Consider the following 23,203-nt stretch of genomic DNA (forward strand, 5'->3'; position numbering starts at 1 on the left):
GAAGCTTGAGTGGAAGGATCCCTCAATAATGAAATGTTCATCCTTTGTTTAAGGAATAAAGGTGCCAGCTTTAATAGTTCAAGTATCGAAGTACAAGCAACAGGCACTGTGCGGCCAGCCCGTAGCTTTCATAATGTTAGCATTAAGGCAATTAAAAAAATCTACATTTAAAAAATAATGTTATAGTTGCGTAGGATTTTCAGCAGAGAAACTGGCCGTTCAGCCCAAAGATCCATGAAGTTCCTAATGGTGGATTACACAGACGCTGTCGGGGAGAGAGTCAACTCTACCAGTACATGGGCCCAAAGATGTTGGCCTGACGTCCGATCGAATTTGGGCCTCAGGCCCCATTTGCAATAAACCGGCGGATCATACGTTAGAATTTTGTCTTCGAATGGGCCATTCCACTAACTCAGACTAACAAATTAAACAAAAGCAAAATACTGCGGAAATCTGAAATTAAAACAGAAAATGCTGGAATTCTGGAATTCTCTCCCTAAACCTCTCCGTCACTGCTTCCTTTAAGATGCTCCTTAAAACTGACCTCTTTGACCAAGCTTTTGGTCACCTGCCTGATAACTCCTCCTGTGGCTCAGTGACAGAAATGTTTTGCTGATGATGTTCTGGTGAAGCGCCTCGGGCCGTTTTGCTACATAAAGGCGCTATATCAATGCAAGTTATTGTTGTTGAAATACTCAGCGGGTCGGGCAGCATCTGTGGAGCGAGAAACAGAGTTAACGATAACTTTTCATCACGAAAGGTCACCAACCTGAAACATTAACTCAGTTTCTCTCTCCTCACAAATGCTGCCCGACCTGCTGAGTATTTCTAGCATTTTCTGTTTTCATTACAAATTAAAGACACACGTTCAATATGAGGAAACATTCTTAACAAGCAATGCACAGCCCAAATTTGCTAGAATTAAAATAGCAAGAACTCCATAGGCATTCTATGGTCATTCTACCTCTGCTCGTTTTCAGGTACCAGGCATAAAAACTGTTGGTCCTGATAGTAACTGGAGCAGACAAGATTAATGGGGGTCTAATCAAAGTGGTCACAACTGAGAAAGGGTTTGAAATGGTAACCAAAGGTAGATTATTTCCAGTAACAAGCAGGCAAAACTTTAGGATTTAGCAAGAAGCTCATCCAGGACAAAGCAGCCCGCTTGATTGGCAGCCCATCCGCCACCTTCAACATTCACTCCCTCCATTTCCGGCGCACTGTGGCTGCAGTGTGTATCATCTACAAGATGCACTGCAGCAATTCGCCAAGGCATCTTCAACAGCACCTCCCAAACCCGCGGCCTCTACCACCTAGAAGGACAAGGGCAGCAAGCACATGGGAACACCATCACCTCCAGGTTCTCCTCTAAGTCACACACCATCCTGACTTGGAAATATATCTCTGTTTCTTCATCGTCACTGGGTCAAAATCCTGGAACTCACTCCCTAACCAACTGTGGGAGCACCTTCACCACATCGACTGCAGCGGTTCAAGAAGGTGGCTCACCACCACCTTCTCAAAGGGCAATTAGGGATGGGCAATAAATTCCGGCCTTGCCAGCGACACCCACATTCTCAGGAACAAATAAAAGAAAATTAGTACTCGGAGATTAGATAAATTTTTTTACACACAATTGATTATTACGCTATGGAATGCATTATCGCAAGTGACTATTGAAGTTGTGTCAATCACAACATTTAAGAGGGAATTCGATAACAACTAAAGAAAATAAAGGGTACAGGGAAAAGCATGGAAATGAAATTCGAGTAGATGGTTCCACTGGTACACGGACGATGGGCCAAACTGCTACTTTCTGTACTGAAATTGCAGTTGCTGAATGAATGAGAACAAATGAAGTTTCTTTTAAAAGTGTTAAATCCATTTCTAAAGAAGGATCACAATAAGACACAAGCAATTAGATAAGTTAGCAGAAAGGTGCAGAATCTGTGAAACTAGATGAGAAAAAATGCTTTCCTGTAATTTCAGAAGTCCCGGATTAGAGGAGTGAAGCTTACTAGAAATATATTTTTATAATCTGTGTTCAATCCCCCACTTGGTTCAGAAGGTTTCTCACACAATGTGAATTGTTGGGTGTGCTTTTCAAACAACGTATACAAACTTCAGTCACTGTTTTAAGGTGATTGTAAAAGGGAATTCTGTGACAGTTGGGGATTATTTGAAGATAACATTTTGACAGGAAGACGTTACACGAAAGTCCAAATAGAAAAGATGAAACTGTGCAAACGATGGAAGTACACAGTTGGCCATTCTTTAAAGTGAAAAGACACGTTAATGTTTCAGATGCCAACTGACTTGCTGTGTACGTCCAACATTTTCTGTTCCTGCGGCATAAAAGTCTATCACAGTTAAGTTTAATCAGCTTGTCTAGCCCTGCAGTCAACCAGTTTCCAAACCAACATTCCCAGCAGAAGAAAAAGCTTTCAAAAATTGAGAGAGCCAGTCAGATGAAAGTATTCTTGACTTGCAAATCTTTTAGTTCCATCAAGCAAAAGAACAAGTTGGTTGCAAACGTCACAATTTCCTCTTTGCTTTAGTGATCTTTCTTCACATACAGTTTAAAACATTACAAAACCTATTGCAGCATGGTAGTGATGTACTGAGATAGATCTGCTTATCTGGGTTTCAGAACCTTCAATGCTGTTGTTTAAATCTTGGCTTCATCTTAGTCCTGAATGAATAGTAACGTCCCAAACCTAACAGTTCAGTTCATTACTGGCCAACTAACATTTCACTGTTTGATCTGTAAAACTATAAAAATGCTGTTTGAAACTTAAGTCCAGGTAATCAGCAGCACTGGGTACTCTTAAAGGCTAATATAATATCCGCCTTGGTCACAAACTCCAACTCTGTTCACTTGAAGGCATTTTCCAATATTGAAAAATAGCCGATTTATTAAAAGAGTAATATGGCATAAGGCTTTTTTTCCACTTGAGAAACTGTTGGATAATATCCTTTGCATTGTTCATCAACAGAGTCTCCCTGTACGTAAAACATTAACATTACATTAATAGCGGTTATCTGAGCATTGACTGATAGAACAGCTGATTGCAAAAGTAGGTTAGCGAAGATCAGGTCAATGAATCAACCCTTCTCACAGGATCAGGGCAATGAATCAGTAAAGCTACAGTGAGTCTGTCATGTATGTAATCACAATGTAACACCACTGTATTACTGTATACACACAACCTAGATGCACATCTTCACCACAAGGGGTGAACTTGTGGGAGACACTCCTTACCTGAGCACCGAGGTATATAAAGGGAGGTCCCACGCAGGGTCATCACTTGTGGAGTGCTGTGAATAAGTGTTAAGGTCACAGAGTGACCTTGTCCCCAGAATGTGCCTCGTGTGGTTTCATGCTGTAGAGTAAGGACTTTACATTGGCGACGAGAAACGGGAAATCACGACCCACGAGAATGGCCACCGGTAGCACAGAGGAACGGTACTGTGTTGGGGAAGACTGGGATGATTTTGTCGAGAGGCTTCAGCAAAGCTTCATTATGAAAGAATGGCTGAGGGATGCAGCGGCCGACAAGCGAAGGGCTCATCTTTTGACCAGCTACGGACCAAAGACTTACGCGCTCATGAAGGACTTACTAGCACCCGAAAAGCCGTCGGACAAAACCTTTGAAGAACTTAGCAAACTGATCGGGGAGCACCTCAAACCGGCGAGTAGCATACATATGGCCCGACACAGATTCTACACCCACCAGCGTCGTGAAGGATAGAGCATACCGGACTTCGTAGCGGACCTCCGTTGTTTGGCCAGCCTCTGTAAGTTCACAGACGCCTGCAGGGGGGAGATGCTAAGGGGCTTCTTTATCTAGGGCATCGGTCATGCGGGAATTTTCTGCAAATTAATTGAGACCAAGGATTTGACCTTGGAAGCGGCGGTGTTGTTAGCTCAAACTTTCATGGCGGGGGAGGAAGAGACGAAAATAATATATGCGCGCAATTCTGCCTCTAACACGCGATGGAACAGGGAGTCAACATCATCAATGCGGCTCAGAGCCCCGCAGGCAGGCAGGGGCAGTCCAACATTCCCCAGATAGCAATAGACCCCAGAGTAGGACTTCAACAGAGACAATGGCAGGCTGAACGGACATTCACGCCATCACAGTGGACAATGCGGCCCGGGATGGGGCCATTGACATCCACTAATAGGATGCTTAAGAGCAGTCAAAGGGACAGTCAGTGCGGAATGCCTGGTCATAGTCCCTTTGTCCCCAACAATGGAAACTTTAACTCATGCTGGAGGTGTGGGGGAAAACACTCAGCCAGAACTTGCAGATTTCAACAGTTTGTCTGCAGAAACTGCAATCTCAGTGGCCAATTAGCTTGAATGTGCAGGAAGCCTGCAACCAGACTAATATATGAGGCGGAGGGACCAGGAGAGGGTCCTTTGAGGCAGGATGACTTTTGGGGCAAATCGGTGGACGCCGAGGTTCAGCGGGTCCATGCGGCGAACAGTGCATACACCAAAACACCACCAATGATGATGAGGGTTTTATTAAACGGTATCACAGTATGCATGGAGCTGCAGTGTGTACCATCTACAAGATGCACTGCAGCAACTCGCCAAGGATTCTTCGGCAGCACCTCCCAAACCTGCGACCTCTACCACCTAGATGGACAAGGGCAGCAGGCGCATGGGAACACCACCACCTCCACGTTCCCAGCCAAGTCACACACCATCCTGATTTGGAAATATATCGGCCGTTCCTTCATCGTCGCTGGGTCAACATCCTGGAACTCCCTCCCTAACAGCACTGTGGGAGCACCTTCACCACACGGACTGCAGCGGTTCAAGAAGGTGGCTCACCACCCCCTTCTCAAAGGGTAATTAGGGATGGGCAATAAATGCCAGCCTTGCCAGCCACGCCCACATCCCAGGAACAAATTTTTAAAAATTAGTACTCGGTGATAAATTTTTTTTCACACAATTGATTATTACGCTATGGAATGCATTCTCACAAGTGGCTATTGAAGTTGTGTTAATCACTACATTGAAGAGGGAATTCGATAACAACTACAGAAAATAATAAAGGGTACAGGGAAATGGAGGGAATTGAAATGTAAGTAGATGGTTCCACTGTGAAGGGGTCACTGGTACACGAATGATGGGCCAAACTCTCTCTCTCTGTACTGAAATTGCAGTTGCTGAATGAATGAGAAGAAATGAGGTTTCTATTAAAGGTGTGAGGCATTAGGCCCCTAATTTACATGATCAAGGGGCTTAATGCCTGTTTTAGGTGTTTGCCCAACATGCCCAAAAACTAGCTCCCACGAATTTGGCAGCAGGACCAATAACTGAGCAGATTGGGCACAAATCATCGTACTGCAACACATGCTAATTCCTACTCCAATGTGTGCATCAAAGATGAAGCACAATTCTATAAGAAATAAGCTATCCGGATATTAAGAAATGGTTCCAATCTGAGTGATATGTTTGAAGTCTAATTGTTTCCAGCCTGTGTTTTATGCTGCCAAACATTGCGTATTGTTTTCCTGTTAAGACCTAATGCAGAGTCTAATACTACTATTGTCACTTGGGAAATATGCCCTTTATAGCTAACTGAACTTAATAGTTCAGAATTGGGACCTGGGGGTACTTATGGATGAAACACAAAAGGATAGTATGCAGGTACAGCAAGTGATCAGGAAGGCCAATGGTATCTTGGCATTCATTGCAAAGGGGATGGAGTATAAAAGCAGGGAAGTCTTGCTACAGCTATATAAGGTATTTGTGAGGCCACACCTGGAATACTGTGTGCAGTTTTGGTTTCCATATTTACGAAAGGATATACTTGCTTTGGAGGCAGTTCATAGAAGGTTCACTAGGTTGATCCCAGGGATGAGGGAGGTTGACTTATGAGGAAAGGTTGAGTAGGTTGGGCCTCTACTCATTGGAATTCAGAAGAATGAGAGGTGATCTTATCAAAATGTATAAGATTATGAGGGGGCTTGACCAGATGGATGCAGAGAGGATGTTTCCACTGATGGGGGAGACTAGAACTAGAGGGCATGATCTTAGAATAAGGGGCCACCCATTTAAAACAGAGCTGAGGAGAAATGTTTTCTCTCAGAGGGTTGTAAATCTGTGGAATTCGCTGCCTCAGAGAGCTGCGAAAGCTGGGACATTGAATAAATTTAAGACAGAAATAGACAGTTTCTTAAACGATAAGGGGATAGGGGGTTATGGGGAGCGGGCAGGGAAATGGAGCTGAGTCCATGATCAGATCAGCCATGATCTTATTGAATGGTGGAGCAGGCTCGAGGGGCCAAATGGCCTACTCCTGTTCTTATTTCTTATGTTCTTATGTTAATTACTAGGAGCGTAATTCCATACAGCATTTTCTTATGTACGACGCTCTATAAATACAAGTTGTTGTTGTTGTTGTACGCAAAACCTCTATTGCCCTGACCCAATATTTTCCCTGGAAGATTACAGCTCAGTAGATGTCTTTCTTTCTTCGCTCTCACCATCATTGTCTACATCATAGGGGACATGGAAACTCACATATGGGCATTTTTTAACATTGAGACAAATTAGCTTTTCAAATGTTGCTGTGTTGACTATGTCAAACCCTGTCTTCCCTCCAAATGTGCTTGGCTTCCAATAATCTGGAGAGCAGATTGGGTTTCCCATGAGTCCTTTGAGGGAAAAGGGAGCACCCATTTCCACCATACTTTCCCCAAAAATGACATTTTTGTGCGGTAGTTCCAGTAATAGCGCAGGGTAAAATTCCAGAGCATCGATGTGTCCGTACAATTTTTCCAGCTTAACTGCTACTTCTGTTTCACCTACAATGAAGGAAAAAAAATCAGATTGAGTTTATTTAGCAAGTTGAGTTTATCGAAAAGTTCTATAAATGAAAAGACACTTTGCATGTTTTTTTGTGTGTCAAATAAAACAAGAACAACTCGCATTTACACAACATACAAACAATGTCGGACAGGTAAAGAACATCTGGACCATTGAGCCTGTCCTACTGCCCACAGCCTGTTGCAGTGCGATGACTCGTGCCCAATCTGCCCAGCCATTGGTCCCGCTGCCAAATTTGTGGAAGCCATTTTTTGGGTATGCTGGGCGAATGTCTAAAAAATGGCATTATGCCTCTAGATTATGTAAATTAGGGGCCTCATGCCTAACACCTTTACCACAGAGAAACTTCCCAAAGTGCCTCACATAGGAATGTGAGGGACAGGAACAGACACTGAACCAAAGGAGAGATTAGGTGGTGTGAGCAAATGCTTGATCAAAGAGGGCCTTAACTGAGAAATAAGAACATAAGAAATAGGAACAGGAGTAGGCCATTCGGCCCCTCGAGTCTGCTCCGCCATTCAATAAGATCATGGCTGATCTGATCATGGACTCAGCTCCACTTCCCCGTCTGCTCCCCATAACTCCTTATCCCCTTATCGCTCAAGAAACTATCTATTTCGGTCTTAAATTTATTCAATGTTCCAGCTTCCACAGCTTTCTGAGGCAGCAAATTCCACAGATTTACAACCCTCTGAGAGAAGAAATTCCTTCTCATCTCTGTTTTAAATGGGCAGCCCCTTATTCTAAGATCATGCCCTCTAGTTCTAGTCGCTTCCATCAATGGAAACATCCTCTCTGCATCCACCTTGTCAAGCTCCCTCATAATCTTATACGTTTCGATAAGGTCACCTCTCATTCTTCTGAACTCCAATGAGTAGAGGCCCAACCCTACTCAACCTTTCCTCATTTGTCAATCCCCTCATCCCTAAATATGGAAACCAAAACTGCACGCAGTATTCCAGGTGTGGCCTCACCAATACCTTGTATAGCTGTAGCAAGACTTCCCTGCTTTTATACTGCACCCCTTTTGCAATAAAGGCCAAGATACCATTGGCCTTCCTGATCACTTGCTGTACCTGAATACTAAACTTTTGTGCTTCATGGACAAGTACCCCCAGGTCCCGCTGTACTGCAGCACTTTGCAATCTTTCTCCATTTAAATAATAATTTTCTCTTTGGTGCTTTCTGCCAAAGTGCATGACCTCACACTTTCCAACATTATACTCCATCTGCGAAATTTTTGCCTGCTCACATAGCCTGTTTATGTCCTTTTGCAGATTTTTTGTGTCCTCCTCACACATTGTTTTTCCTCCCATCTTTCTATCGTCAGCAAACTTGGCTATGTTACACTCAGACCCTTCTTCCAAGTCGTTAATATAGATTGTAAATAGTTGGGGTCCCAGCAATGATCCCTGCGACACCCCACTAGTTATTGGTTGCCAACCAGAGAATGAACCATTTATCCAGACTCTCTGTTTTCTGTTAGTTAGCCAATCCTCTATCCATGCTAATATATTACCCCCAACCTCGTGAACTTTTATCTTGTGCAGTAACCTTTTATGTGGCACCTTGTCAAATGCCTTCTGGAAGTTGAAATACACCACATTCACTGGTTCCCCTTTATCCACCCTGTTCATTACATCCTCAAAGAACTCCTGCAAATTTTCAAACATGACTTTCCCTTCATAAATCCATGCTGACTCTGCCTGACCGAATTTTGCTTATCCAAGCGTCCTGCTACTGCTTCTTTAATAATGAACTCCAACATTTTCCCAACCACAGATGTTAGGCTAACTGGTCTATAGTTTTCTGCTTTTTGTCTGCCTCCTTTTTTAAATAGGGCCGTTACATTTACACTTTTCCAATCTGCTGGGAACTCCCCAGAATCCAGGGAATGTTGGTAAATTACAACCAATGCATCCACAATCCCTGCTGCTACTTCTCTTAGGAGCCTAGGATGTAAGCCATCAGGTCCAGGGGATTTATCTTATCTTTAGTCCCATTATCTTACTGAGTACCACCTCCTTAGTGATTGTGATTGTGTTAAGTTCCTCCCCCACTATAGCCCCTTGAAAGAGGTGGAGAAGTTCAGCAAAGGAATTCCAGAGAGTGGGAAAAAACTATTTGTCTTTTAAGTGAGCTTTTACGAATACAATTAAATATTTGAATAAAAAAATGGTGACTATATTGCATTAAAGTACCATAAAAATGCAAAAGCTTGTTAGCGACATGTCCATTCAGTGTTTGGTCAATGAACTTCCATGCTGTCACTCCAGAGTGTGGCTCAGTGAGTTAGTGCACCAGCACCGACTGCCTTCTAACATGGTACATGAAACTTGATTCAGATACTTCAGCTGTGGCCGGCTGTGGGACGGGAATGGCTATGAATCCTTTCGGTAATGTTGCCTCTGTCTATGATAGTCCAATGAGATGGGTAATGGAGGTGGCATGCATCTGTGGAAAGCAACTCAATGGAGTGGGAGGTTGCGGGGGGTTGGGGAGGAATGGGAGATCGCGATGGGGGACGGTTTGTAGGAGATCGCGGGGAGGGGTGGGAGATCATGGGGGGGGGGGTGTGGTTTGTGGGAGATTGCGGAGGAGGGGTGAGAGATCACGGGGGGAGCGGTTTGTGGGAGATCGTGAGGTGGGTGTGGGAGACGCGGGGAGGAGTGGGAGATCACGGGGGGGAGATAGCAAGGGGGGAGGAGTGCAAGATCGCGGGGGGGAGGGGGGAGATCGCGGGGGGAGGGGGGAGATCGCGGGGGGGATGTGGGAGATCGTGGGGAGGGTGTGTGGGAGATCGTGGGTGGGGTGGGAGGAGGGAGATCGCGGGGGGAGATCGCGGGGGGGGGGGATATGGGAGATCGTGGGGAGGGGGTGTGGGAGATCGTGGGGAGGGGGTGTGGGAGATCGTGGGGGGGGGAGGAGGGAGATCGCGGGGGGTGGGGGGTTGTGTGGGAGATCGTGGGGAGGAGGGGGGAGATGGCGGGGGGAGGGTGATAGGAGATTGCGGGGGTTAAAATGGCGCCCATTGTGTTTATTCGCTACATTCCCACAACACCCCTGGAAACTATGAATGCAACAACTCATTCTTCAGCTCCTTACCCGTTAGCTCCTGGAAGGATTTGTATGGGCTGAGACCAAACTTCTTCCTGTATTCATTAAATGGCTGAAGTCTTAACAACCTCCCATGCTCGATGAGGGCAATCGCGACAGGCAGAAGGCTATGGTGGATATTCCTCCCTCCACCGATCTGTAATAACAATGTTGGTCATTTGTAAACAGGTCCGCTGCTGCTTTCCGGCCTTATTCAGATTCCTTATTTTGTAAAAAGGAAGTAGTTTACATTGAGGATTTAGTGAGGAGTTGTGGGGTCGTGTTGCAGTTTGCAGGGTCACATAGTTTGAGCTGGCCCTCTTGGTAATGAACAGCATGACACTGGGACATTCCACAAAGTGAATTCAGGGATATCACCTCACACTTAGCTCACAGGTATGTTTGAATTACAACCAAAGAAAGGTCTTCATCATCTTCTGTGTTGTTATATATTATGTCCTCATCAATCTATGTCTGACAGGAATTCAGTAATTGTATAAACTGCTCATCACTACAAGTTAGGACCAAGCAAGTCCACGTTTATTATGTCACCAGAACTCACTCTTGTGTAACTGAGAACAGTAAACAAATGATATATTCTGATAAGAGTGCTGGCAGAATTTCTGTATGTTTTTATGACAAAGAAAGACTTGCATTTATATAGCGCCTTTCACGAGGACGTCCCAAAGCGGTTACAGCCAATGAAGTATAGTCACTGTTGTAATGTGGAAAACGCGGCAGCTAATTTGCCCACAGCAAGCTCCCACAAACAGCAATGTGATAATGACCAGATTTTTTCGTCATGTTGATTGAGGGATAAATATTGGCCAGGACACCGGGGATAATTCCCCTGATCTTCTTCGAAATAGTGCCATGGGATCTTTTACATCCACCTGAGAGAGCAGACGGAGGATCGGTTTAATTGAAACACAGCACCTCAACAGTGCAGCATTCCCTCAGTCCTGCCCCTCCGACAGTGCAGCACTCCCTCAGTCCTGCCCCTCCGACAGTGCAGCGCTCCCTCAGTACTGTCCCTCCGACAGTGCAGCACTCCCTCAGCACTGCCCCTCCGACAGTGCGGCACTCGCTTAGTACTGCCCCTCCGACAGTGCAGCACTCCCTCAACACTGCCCCTCCGACAGTGCAGCGCTCCCTCAGTACTGTCCCTCCAACAGTGCAGTGCTCCCTCTGTACTGCCCCTCCGACCGTGCAGCGCTCCCTTAGTACTGCCCCTTCGACAGTGCAGCACTCCCTCAACACTGCCCCTCCGACAGTTCAGCACTCCCTCAGCATTGCCCCTCCAAGAGTGCAGCACTCCCTTAGCACTGCCCCTCCGACAGTGCAGCACTCCCTCAGTTCTGCACCGGAGTGTCAGCCTAGATACATGTACTTAAGTTCCTGGAGTGGAACTTGAACCCACAACCTTCTGACTCCGAGGCTAGTGTGCTAATCACTGACACATGTGACTTTACATTAATAGCATAACAAATATATTGAATTGAAGAAGACGCTGGCTCTGCACAATCACACAGGGAATAAACAAATCCATATATTAACATCTTCACATCTAAAGATTGGTGCTCTGCGCTCTTCCAGTCGCTCCCACCTGTGGCCTAGGCCACTGTTGGAAGATCCAGGCTTGGAATAACAAGTGGAAGGTAACATTTATGTCGCGTAAGCCAAGCGAAGGTCAAGCATCACCCCAGAGACTTCAGCATATAATCTAGCCTGACACTTCAGTGCAGTACTAAAGGAGTGCTGCATTGTTGGAGGTGCCGTCTTTTGGATGAGACGTTAAACCGAGGCCTCGTCTGCCCTCTCAGGTGGACATAAATGATCCCGTGGCACTTTTTGAGGAAGAGCAGTTCTCTCGGTATCCTAGCCAACATTTATCCCGCAGCCAACATCATTAAACAGATTTTCTGGCCACTATCTCATTGCTGTTCATGGGACCAAATTGGCTGTACAGCAGTGACTACACTTTAAAAGTACTTCATTGGCTGTAAAGCACTTTGGGACATCCTGAGCTCATGAAAGGAGCTATTTCTTTTATATACCGCCTTTAAAAACACCTGGGGCCTAGAAATTCAGGGGTTTAGCACTGGCGGTCAACGTCTGCTTTGAAGAAAAAATGGCGGCCTCCTCGCTTGCGCCCGCTTCCGGTGGGTCCCGCGGCGGCTGCTATTTCCGGCAGGTCGGCAGCGCTGCTGTTGCCAGTGCTCGCTGCAGAAATGGAAAGGAGGCAGATTGTGACGTCAGTGTGTGTGCAACGCTGATTCGGTGCACAATCTGCTCTTTCCCCCGTTCCACCTAGTGCCCTCTCTGCATCACGAGCAGCTGAGCAAACGTTCAGCAGGAAGCAGCCTCCAGCAGCGGGAGTTAACGCCATCATCAGCAACTTGCAGCTGACATGGTTTCTCAGTGTGACTGGCTCCGTGTAACTTTCTGAACTCTTGCAGCTTTCTAAACTTGTTTAAAGTTCCTGAGGTGACGGGGAATATTGGTGCAAGTGGAGAAAACCTTCATTCTCACTTAAAGGCTTCTGCTCACAACACTTGCTCACAGTCGTGGGGCTCTACTGGCAAACCCCCTCGTGCTCGAGTACCTTTGGGAGAGGGAGCGGGGAGCGAAGAAGAGAAGATGCTCATAGAGGGATGAGGAAGACCAACAGGGCTCTCAGAAGGAGGCCTTACCCACCTAGAATCTTCCGAGAGCACTTCTCTTATCTCCACTGAAATGAGGCGCAGTGTATTAATTAGGAGGCTCCGCTTCACAGAATTCTGCGACCTCCTGCAACCAGACCTGCAGCCTAAGCAGGGTGACCACGGCTCTCCCAGGAATCCTCAAGACCACTGTGGGACACAGATAATATCCCCCAGTTCGCTATCCATCGCTACATCTGGAAGGTCACGAATACTCTCTACCCGAGGGGAAGGGACTTTATTGTCTTCTCTCTGAACAGGATGAGTGCGCATGCGGCTTTGCCAGGATAGTAAGCTTCCCTATGGTGCAGGGCGCCATTGACTGCACATACATGGCTTTGCAGGCACCGTGTAATAATCCTGAGATGTTCGGTAACCGCAAAGGCTCCCACTCACTTCATGTGCAGTCGGTGTGTGACCAAGCCCAGCGCATCATGATGCGTTTATCTTGCGCCAGCCCGGTGAGCCAGCAATCTTCCAGCCTCCACGTCAAACCCGAGGATGGCTACTCAGAGACAAGTGCTATCCGCTCTTCACCTGGCTCGTGACTCCCCTCCACAACCCCACCACTCATATAATGACAGCCACACTGCCTCCAGGAACGTCATCGAGCAGATCATCGGGCTGCTCAAGCAATGGTACCGCTGCCTTTGACTGCTTGGGAGGAGCCTTCCACTACTTGCCAGAGTGGATGCCCCATGTCGTGGTGGTCTGCTGCATGTTCCACAACTTGGCTCCTTGCCACCATAGACTGCGGGACCACCTCAGGGGGAGGGGGAGGGAGCGGAGGAGGAGGAGGAGGAGAAGGAGGAGGAGGGAGAAGAGGAGGAAGAGGAAAAGGAGGGAGGAAGGAAGAAGGCAGCAAACCTCGGTTACGGACGGGCTGTCCGTGAGCACCTCATCAGACTGTGATTCAAGTGAATGAAAGCCCAGATCCCCATTGCTCACCACTTCTCCATCATACCATCCCTCTGACACTGACCATCATCGCATCCTCCTGGGCACAAAGCTGAAATGAGAGCCATCACAAAACACACACTCCAAACAGAAATCATCAATCCGAATAGAATCAGCATTACTGCAATGTCTGTAAGCTTGTAATGTTTGTAGCCCCACACTGTGGATGTGGACGTATTGTGTACTGCAACCACAGAGTTAATAATTAAACAGAAGCAGGAGGTTCTGGAGACTTCCGAGAACTGCCTGCCATTTAGAAAGCTGTGTTGTGTGCTGGTGCTTTGTGAATATATCATATTTGGTGGCGAGATAGGATTTTTCGAATGATTTAAAGCTGAAATTTTGTTGGTGAAGGATTCACCAGCCGACAGAGAGACTTTGGAAGCTTCTCTGTCTTTGGAAATAGCGACAAAATCCGAGGTAAAAAACAAGCACACTAATTACTGCAGAGTTTAAAATGGCGGCATCCATAGCAGTAATGGAACACTTCGGTGAATATAAACATGACCAGGAAAGGTTTAAAACATATGTGTATCGGTTAGAAATGTATTTCACTGCAAATAACATAATCGAAGTTCCAGAGAATGCAGATCAGAACCGGGCTCTGTTGGAACGGAAGCGAGCTATCTTCTTATCGGAAGCGGGTCCTGAATTGTATGAAACCCTGGTAAATCTATCTATTCACTGTAATTTCGGAAACTTTCAAAACCGAGCATTGCGGGACTGTTTTGTTTGTGGGATGAAAAATGATGCGATCAGAAGAAAGTTATTGACAACGCCTGACTTGATATTGCTTATCAGACAGCGAGGTCGATGGGCATGGCCGACCAATATTCTCGAGAATTTCATAATAATTACGGTTGTCAGTCAACCGAAGTGAATCGCCTGCAGGTTCAAAGTAAAAGGTGGTGGGGGCCCAAAGTCTCAGAAACTGGAAATTCTAACAGAGCACCAAAGTCATGCTTTGGGTGCCTGGGACAACACATTGCTCAAAGTTGTCCATATGCGAAGGCAGAGTGTTTCTTCTGCAGGAAGACTGGACATCTTGCGAAGGCATGCCGACTGAAGGGTAAACCAGCTTTCAAAGCTATGAGACCAGCTTTTAAAGTTATGAGTAGAAATCCCCAGCGACTACATAACATGGAAGAACAACAGGACGAGGAGATGTTAGAGTTAAACGTCATCAGGAGCACGAGGTTAACGGACAGCGATTCGAAAAGTATCAAAATCCACATAGATGTTGCGGGATGCAAGATACCAATAGAAATCGACACTGGTGCATCCGTGAGTGTAGTACCGGAGTCGCTGTACCTTGACAAATTGCGTGATTTCCCATTGGAGAAATCCAAGATAGAGCTGCGCGCTACTCGGGAGAGAAAATTCCTGTAGTAGGTGAAAGGAGACAAGCCTGCCTTACTAGGAAGAAATTGGTTGAGATCAGTGAAGCTGGATTGGAGTGAGATTTTCCGTGATGAAACGAGATTTGCATCAACGGATGATGTTATCAGGAGTTATCCGAAGGTGTTCTGCGAAACGGCAGTCCGATCCAAGGCTTCAAGGCGAGTGTCAGGGTACAGAAGGACGCTAGATCGGTTTACTACAAGCCACGTTCCATACCATATGCACTCAAGGAGAAAGTTGAGCAAGAACTCAAAAGACTAGAGACTAAGAATGTTATTTGTAAGATAGATCGATGTAATTGGGCTACACCCATTGTTGTTGTACCTAAGTCTGATGATAAGGTAAGATTGTGTGGTGATTATAAAGTAACCGTAAACCAGGTTCTAGAGGGTAATGTCCCCAATACATTGCTGAATATAGAAGATTTGTTCACAACACTGACAGGTGATCAGATCTTCTCAAAACTGGATCTTACGAATGCCTACTTACAGCTTGAACTAGATGAGGAGTCCATCTAGATGCTTGACTATAAATACTCATCTAGGCTATATCAATTTAATAGGCTGCTGTGTGGAGTGTCTTCTGCCCCTGCCGTATTCCAAAGGGTGATGAATCAGATTTCCCAAGGTATTGACAAGTAGTATGTTATTTAGATGACATATTTATTTCAGCACCAAACAGGCAAATTCATAATAACATATTGAATGAAGTCCTCAAATGGCTAGAGAAGCACAGAGTACAAGTGTCTGCTGGTAAGTGTGAGTTACTTCAAAACTCAGTGGAGTACTTAGGGTACAGAGTAAACAAAGATGGTTTACATCCAACCAAGGGAAAGCTGGATGCAATCAGAAATGCACCCACTCCCAGGAATGTCATTGAACTGCGTTCATTCTTGGGTCTTTTGAACTATTATGGGAAGTTCCTACCAAATTTGGCTACAGTATTACATCCACTGAATGAACTATTGAAAAAACAGGTCCATTGGTCGTGATCAAAAGAATGCGATACAGCATTCAAGGAGTGTAAAAGCAAATAGGTAGAGAGCACCATGTTAGTTCACTATGACGTATCTAAGGAGATTAAGCTAGCATGTGATGCCTCTCCGTATGGAGTTGGGGCAGTGATCTCTCAGGTATCACGTAGTGGTGAGGAGAGACCAATTGCTTTTGCTTCACGCACTTACAGTGCCAGTGAGAGTAATTATGTGCAAATCAAAAGGGAATCTTTGGCATTAATTTTTGGGGTCAAGAAGTTTCTCAAATACTTGTATGATCGTAAGTTTACCATCATTATGGACCATAAACCCCTAACAGCAATCCTTCATCCAAAGTCCCCAGTTCCAACATTAGCTGTAGCCCGAATGCAGAGATGGGCTTTGATTTTGTCAGCATATACATATGATATTGAATACAGACGATCAGCTGATCACAGTAATGCTAATGCTATGTCTAGATTCCTTCCCCATCAGCCTAATCCAATTTCTAGGCCTTTGTCGATAAAGTTCCACAGAAATGGAATGTGAGTCACCAGCAACATTTTTTGTATTTCTATCGAGATGTGTTTTGGCAATGTGTTGTAGAGGTGGTATCATGACAACTTAAACAGAAGTATTCAAACTGTTAAAATTCTGACGGGATTGGACAGATTAGATGCAGGAAGAATGTTCCCGATGTTGGGGAAGTCCAGAACCAGGGGTCACAGTCTAAGGATAAGGGGTAAGCCATTTAGGACCGAGATGAGGAAAAACTTTTTCACTCAGAGAATTGTGAACCGATGGAATTCTCTTCCACAGAAAGATGTTGAGGCCAGTTCGTTAGATATATTCAAAAGGGAGTTAGATGTGGTCTTTACAGCTAGAGGGATCAAGGGGTATAGAGAGAAAGCTGGAATGGGGTACTGAAGTTGCATGATCAGCCATGATATTATTGAATGGTGGTGCAGGCTCGAAGGGCCGAATGGCCTACTCCTGCACTTATTTTCTATGTTTCTATGTCTCTGTTTCTATGATGTCATTAGTATTTAGATCTTATTAATGGGAGTCTTTTTGTTGGCAAGTCACTATTTATCAGTTGGTCATCCATTTTCTAAAATGTTGTTTTGTTTAAAAATAAATGCAGCCACCTTGTTCCAACCAGGAAAACCAAATAAAACTTGGATGGCAAGTCTCCAAATTCAAATGGGTGCTGTGTAAATAAAGGGGCCTGACATGTTTTAATTGCAACCACAATGTGGATAGAAACATAGAAAATAGTTGCAGGAGTAGGCCATTCGGCCCTTCGAGCCAGCACCACCATTCAATATGATCATGGCTGATCATGCAACTTCAGTATCCCATTCCTGCTTTCTCTCCATACCCCTTGATCCGTTAAGCCGTAAGGGCCACATCTAACTCCCTTTTGAATATATCTAACGAACTGGACACAACAACTCTTTGGTAGAGAATTCCACAGGTTCACAATTCTCTGAGTGAAGAAGTTTCTTCTCATCTCGGTCCTAAATGGCCTACCTCTTATCCTTAGACTGTGACCCCTAGTTCTGGACTTCCCAACATCGGGAACATTCTTCCTGCATCTAACCTGTCCAATCCCATCAGAATTTTATATGTTTCTATGAGATCCCCTCGCATTCTTCTAAATTGCAGTGAATATAAGCCTAGTCGATCCAGCCTTTCTTCATTTGTCAGTCCTGCAATCCCAGGAATAAGTCTGGTGAACCTTCGCTGCACTCCCTCAATAGCAAGAATGTCCTTCCTCAGATTAGGAGACCAAAATTGTACACAATATTCAAGGTGTGGTCTCACCAAGGCCCTGTACAACTGCGGTAAGAACTCTCTGCTCCTATACTCAAATCCTCTCGCTATGAAGGACAACATGCCATTTGCCTTCTTCACCGCCTACTGTACCTGTATGCCAAGTTTCAATGACTGATGTACCATGACACCCAGGTCTCATTGCACTTCCCTTTTTCCTAATCTGTCACCATTCAGATAATATTCTGCCTTCCTGTTTTTGCCACCAAATTGGACAACCTCACATTTATCTACATTATACTGCATCTGCCATGCATTTGCCCGCTCACCTAACCTGTCCCAGTCACCCTGCAGCCTCTTAGCATCCTCTTCACAGCTCTCACTGCCACTCAGCTTAGTGTCATCTGCAAACTGGGAGATATTACATTCAATTCCTTCGTCTAAATCATTAATGTATATTGTAAATAGCTGGGGTACCAGCACTAAACCTTGCAGTACCCCACGAGTCACTGCCTGCCATTCTGAAAAGGATCCATTTATTCCTACTCTTTGCTTCCTGTCTGCCAACCAGTTCTCTATCCACGTCAATACATTACCCCCAATACCATGTGCTTTAATTTTGCATACTAATCTCTTGTGTGGGACCTTGTCAAAAGCCTTTTGAAGTCCAAATACACCACATCCACTGGTTCTCCCTTGTCCACTCTACTAATTACATCCTCAAAAAATTCTAGAAAATTTGTCAAGTATGATTCCTCTTTTATAAAGCCATGCTGACTTGGACTGATCCTGTCACTGCTTTCCAAATGCGCTGCTATTACATCTTTAATAATTGATTCCAACAGTTTCCCTGATGTCAGGCTAACCGGTCTATAATTCCCTATTTTCTCTCTCCCTCCTTTTTTAAAAAGTGGTATTACCTTAGCTACCCTCCAGTCCATAGGAACTGATCCAGAGTCTATAGAATGTTGGAAAATGATGACCAATGCATCCACTATTTCTAGGGCCACTTCCTTAAGTACTCTGGGATGCAGACTATCAGGCACTGGGGATTTATCGGCCTTCAATCCCATCAATTTCCCTAACATAATTTCCTGACTAATAAGGATTTCCTTCAGTTCCTCCTTCTCTCTAGACCCTTGGTCCCCTAGTATTTCCGGAAGGTTATTTGTGTCTTCCTTAGTGAAGACAGAACCAAAGTATTTGTTCAATTGGTCTGCCATTTCTTTGTTCCCTATTATCAATTCACCTGATTCTGACTGCAAGGGAGCTACATTTGTCTTCACTAATCTTTTTCTTTTCACATATCTATCGAAGCTTTTGCAGTCAGTTTTTATGTTCCCGGCAAGCTTACTCTCATACTCTATTTTCCCCCTCTTAATTAAACCCTTTGTCCTTATCTGCTGAATTCTAAATTTCTCCCAGTCCTCAGGTTTGCTGCCTTTTCTGACCAGTTTATATGCCTCTTCCTTGGATTTAACACTATCCCTAATTTCCCTTGTTAGCCACGGTTGAGCCACCTTCCCCGTTTTATTTTTACTCCAGACAGGGATGTACAATTGTTGAAGTTCATCCATGCGATCTTTAAATGTCTGTCATTGCCTATCCACTGTTAACCCTTTTAGTATCATTCGCCAGTCTATCCTAGCCAATTCACGTCTCATACCATCGGAGTTACCCTTCTTTAAGTTCAGGATCCTAGTCTCTGAATTAACTGTGTCACTCTCCATCTTAATGAAGAATTCTACCATATTATGGTCACTGTTCCCCAAGGGGCCTCGCACAACAAGATTGCTAATTAATCCTCCCTCATTACACAACACCCAGTCTAGGATGGCCAGCTCGCTAGTTGGTTCCTCGACATATTGGTTTAGAAAACCATCCCTTATACACTCCAGGAAATCCTCCACTGTATTTCTACCAGTTTGGTTAGCGCAATCTATATGTAGATTAAAGTCACCCATGATAACTGCTGTACCTTTATTGCACGCATCTTTATTTCCTGTTTGATGCCATCCCCAACCTCACTGCTACTGTTTGGTGGTCTGTGCACAACTTCCACTTGTATTTTTTGTCCTTTGATGTTCCGCAGCTCTACCCATCCAGATTCCACATCATCCAAGCTAATGTCCTTCCTTACTATTGCGTTAATCTCCTCTTTAACCAGCAACACTACCCCATCTCCTTTTCCTTTCTGTCTATCCTTCCTTAATATTGAATACCCCTGGATGTTGAATTCCCAGTCTTGTTCACCCTGGAGCCATGTCTCCGTAATCCCAATTACATCATATCCGTTAACAGCTGCCTGCGCAGTTAATTTATCCACCTTGATAAACTCATGGAACAAAATGGCTATGTATTTGAATCTGTCCACACAGGGTGTTCTTTGGTCTAGGTGAGGTTACATTGCAAAAACGTACATTATTGTTCTGTCGTGAGGGATAAATTGCAGCCAGTTATCCACTTGCTCTGTTTTCAGCGCACAACCTGTGGCACTAAATCCAACTGTTGATAATCTTGTGCCTTTGCTCTCGACAGGCAGAAACATTGCGGATATCCTGTCAGAGATGTGGTCAGAATTTTATGGCTTTATGATGAAACTGTGCATAAATCGTAGGAACAGATTTCTGTGCTGTTGGAATGTTGATTATCTGTATGTATCTAACCCTAGTACCTTTTTTTATTTTAGTTTGTCTCAAAATGACAATTTTAATGTTTGTTTTCCATTTAGTTAATTGCAAACATGGTGACAGCCCAACATACAAGTAGTTGCCCTGGAGATATGCTGGGTCTCACCTGTATAATACACATCTTCTCTGGAGCATTAAAGTGCAGTACCATGGAGAACCACGAGTTACTAATGTTTCAGGCTCTGTGCTATGCTTTGACTAATCTACATAATGAGTCAAAGTATATATCCAGTTCAGGATATGTGCATGTCAAGTGTCTTCTATTTCAGTCACTGTTAACAAAAAGACATGTTTACCTGTCCTGCATGCTGTTTCGAAAATGATTCTACTAAAGCCTCCACTCCGAAATTCAGCAGGATTTCTGTGTTGAAAAGAAAGTCTTTGTAGCTGAACTCTTGGTCTTTTACGATGAAGGATTCGGGCATTAGCGGATGCCAGTGGTAGAGGTGGTCAAACTCGACTGCAATCCGGTTGCTGTACTGAAAGTGCTCGGTGAATAAAAGCTCGGGGTTAAACGACAACTTGAAATGATAGCCGCTCAGGTGTTGCACATAGTCCTCGATAACTATTTTGATTGTTTCGCCTGTGAAGCAGAGAAATAGACAGCTGTACAGAATCAAAATCGTAGGTTTACTTAGTCAGGTTCCAAACACTTCATATTGTAACATCAACATTAAAGTATTAATTGTACGCAATTTAACAGCATTGAGCTCGATTGGTTTTCTAATTTGACATGCATATGGTTTTGGATTTTACATTTGCATCCAAATGGCATTGGTTCGAATGGGTAGAAAAAGAAGTCACAGCACTCGCAGCCTATCAGAATATCAGCAAAATCCACGATGGGATTTGACCCATCGGAACTCATCCCTGTGCTGCCTTAGATCTCTTGTTATAACAGCCAGCGCATGATAACGTGCCTTAAATTTAAAATTCGCATCCTCTTGTTTAAATCCATCATCTCCATCACGTTCTTTATCTCTACAACTTCCTCTTCCCTGCAGCCTCTACAAACTCTCTGATCATTTGATCCTGGCCTGTTGTACATTCTCCCACCCCCCTCCTTTCAACCCCACCATTGATGGTTGTGCCTTCAGGGTCTCTCCCGATACCCCTCCAGCTCCCTCTCCTCTTTTAAGACCCTTCTTAAAACATTCTCTTTGACCAAGCCTTTTGTCACCCCTCCTAATGTTCTCTTCTTTGGTTTGGTGTCCAGTTATTGATTACACCTCTGTGAAGAGCTTTACGATGTTACCCTGTGTTAAAGGTGCTATATCATTGCACCTTTATTATTGTTGTAATATTATCTCTGTTTCCCCACCCACTAAATTATTCAAAGCACTTACAACTCATATCTAGGCCACTGCCATCACAGAGTGTGTTTTATTTTTTTGACACCAAAAGGTAACAGGACTAAGGGCTCAAATTTCCCCAGGAATTGCCCCGCTTGTTTTGGAGGAAGTAGCTTTTTTTGGAGTAACTTAAAAATCGCAAATTTCCCCATTTAACTTGCTCCAGTGTAAGTCAGTTAGTTAGTTTTTTTTTTAGTTTCTCCAAAAAGAGGTGTGACCAGCCACTTATGCCTGTTTTGGCCATAGAAGCAAATTTGGCCATCTAAAAGTTACTCCAAACTAACTTAGGCCAGTGTATGTGGCCACTTTTGTCAGCACAAAAAAACCTTACCTACATTTAAGAAATCAGCACAGGAAGCCAGAGATAGGGTGGGGGGCAGGGGAAAGTGAGTTAGAGGATTCTGAAGCACTAAACTCCTTCACAGCATCAGCACAACATCTTCAAAAATAAAAGAAAGATAAATCAGCTACTGAAAATAGAGCAGTCCTGCCTTGCCGACTACAAAATGCACCGGCTAGCCCGCCCGCCAGGGCTAGGGGCGGCAGGCACACATGACTGTAGGGGTGAGGGATGTTTTTTTTTTACAGTTGTTCCTAAATGTGTGGTGATAATGGAACATGATTCAGTCTTAATGCAAAATATCTTTTATTGGAAAGTTTACAATGCACTTCAACAACAACAACAGCAACAAAGAAAGGCTGCACCCATCCCCCACCCATATCTCGGGGAAAGTGCACTTCCTCATAGGGTCGGTGATGGTGGTGCTGGGGGGTTGGGGGCCCGGCTTGGGTCTCACCGGTGGCTGGTGCGTGGATTGAAGTGGGAGTGGCATTTGAGTATCCGGCCTTTGTGCCCTTATTGCAGCAGCTAGCTCCCTCATGGTTTCTGCCATCGTTTGCACACCCTCTGAAATGCCCGCCCTCAGTTCACATCTCAGTGCTGATATTTCTCCCGACAGTGTCGCCATCTCATCACGCACCCCACTGATGGCCTCCACGAGTGATCTTTCGAGGGCATTGGTCTCCTCACCCAATTACATAACCTGATTAACATCTGATGAAGGATGCATTTGAGGAAAGACTGGTCGGCTTCTCCTTCCCCTCGCCATGGGTCTGCCTAGTGGCACCCCTCCAGTGCGAGGCGCAGGCTGGGACGGTGAGGTACTAGGCGTTCCAACATGTATTTCACCCACTGGGACCCGCAACCTCGGAAGGTGTGAAACCATGGAATGTTGCCGAGGAGCTCGTGGAGGTTTCTGGCAGTGTGATGCCCTGTACTATGGAGATCAGCATTCTCCTGTGAACACATTTCCATGGACCCCTCCTCCCCCCACCCTGCCTTGGTCTGGAGTGCCCGTATCGGGATCTTCTAGTGGATCCTCAGAATCTTCAGGATTGTCCTCTTC

General features: G+C 44.9%; 1 protein-coding gene across 2 annotated transcripts in view; it reads right to left on the bottom strand.

The window, feature by feature from the left end:
- Positions 1-2,873: 2,873 nt before the first annotated feature.
- Positions 2,874-23,203, bottom strand: part of LOC139232473 (prostaglandin G/H synthase 1-like) — a 101,510-nt gene continuing 81,180 nt past the window's right edge. For both annotated transcript variants that reach the window (XM_070862720.1, XM_070862721.1), the window contains 3 exons: positions 20,742-21,028; positions 9,956-10,103; positions 2,874-6,828 (listed from right to left, as the gene is read on the bottom strand). In XM_070862720.1, coding sequence (XP_070718821.1) covers positions 6,470-6,828; positions 9,956-10,103; positions 20,742-21,028 — 794 coding nt within the window. In that variant the 3' untranslated portion in view covers positions 2,874-6,469. The remainder of the gene's footprint in view (positions 6,829-9,955; positions 10,104-20,741; positions 21,029-23,203) is intronic.

Source organism: Pristiophorus japonicus, chromosome 20 (assembly GCF_044704955.1).
Source record: "Pristiophorus japonicus isolate sPriJap1 chromosome 20, sPriJap1.hap1, whole genome shotgun sequence".
NCBI lineage: Eukaryota > Metazoa > Chordata > Chondrichthyes > Pristiophoridae > Pristiophorus > Pristiophorus japonicus.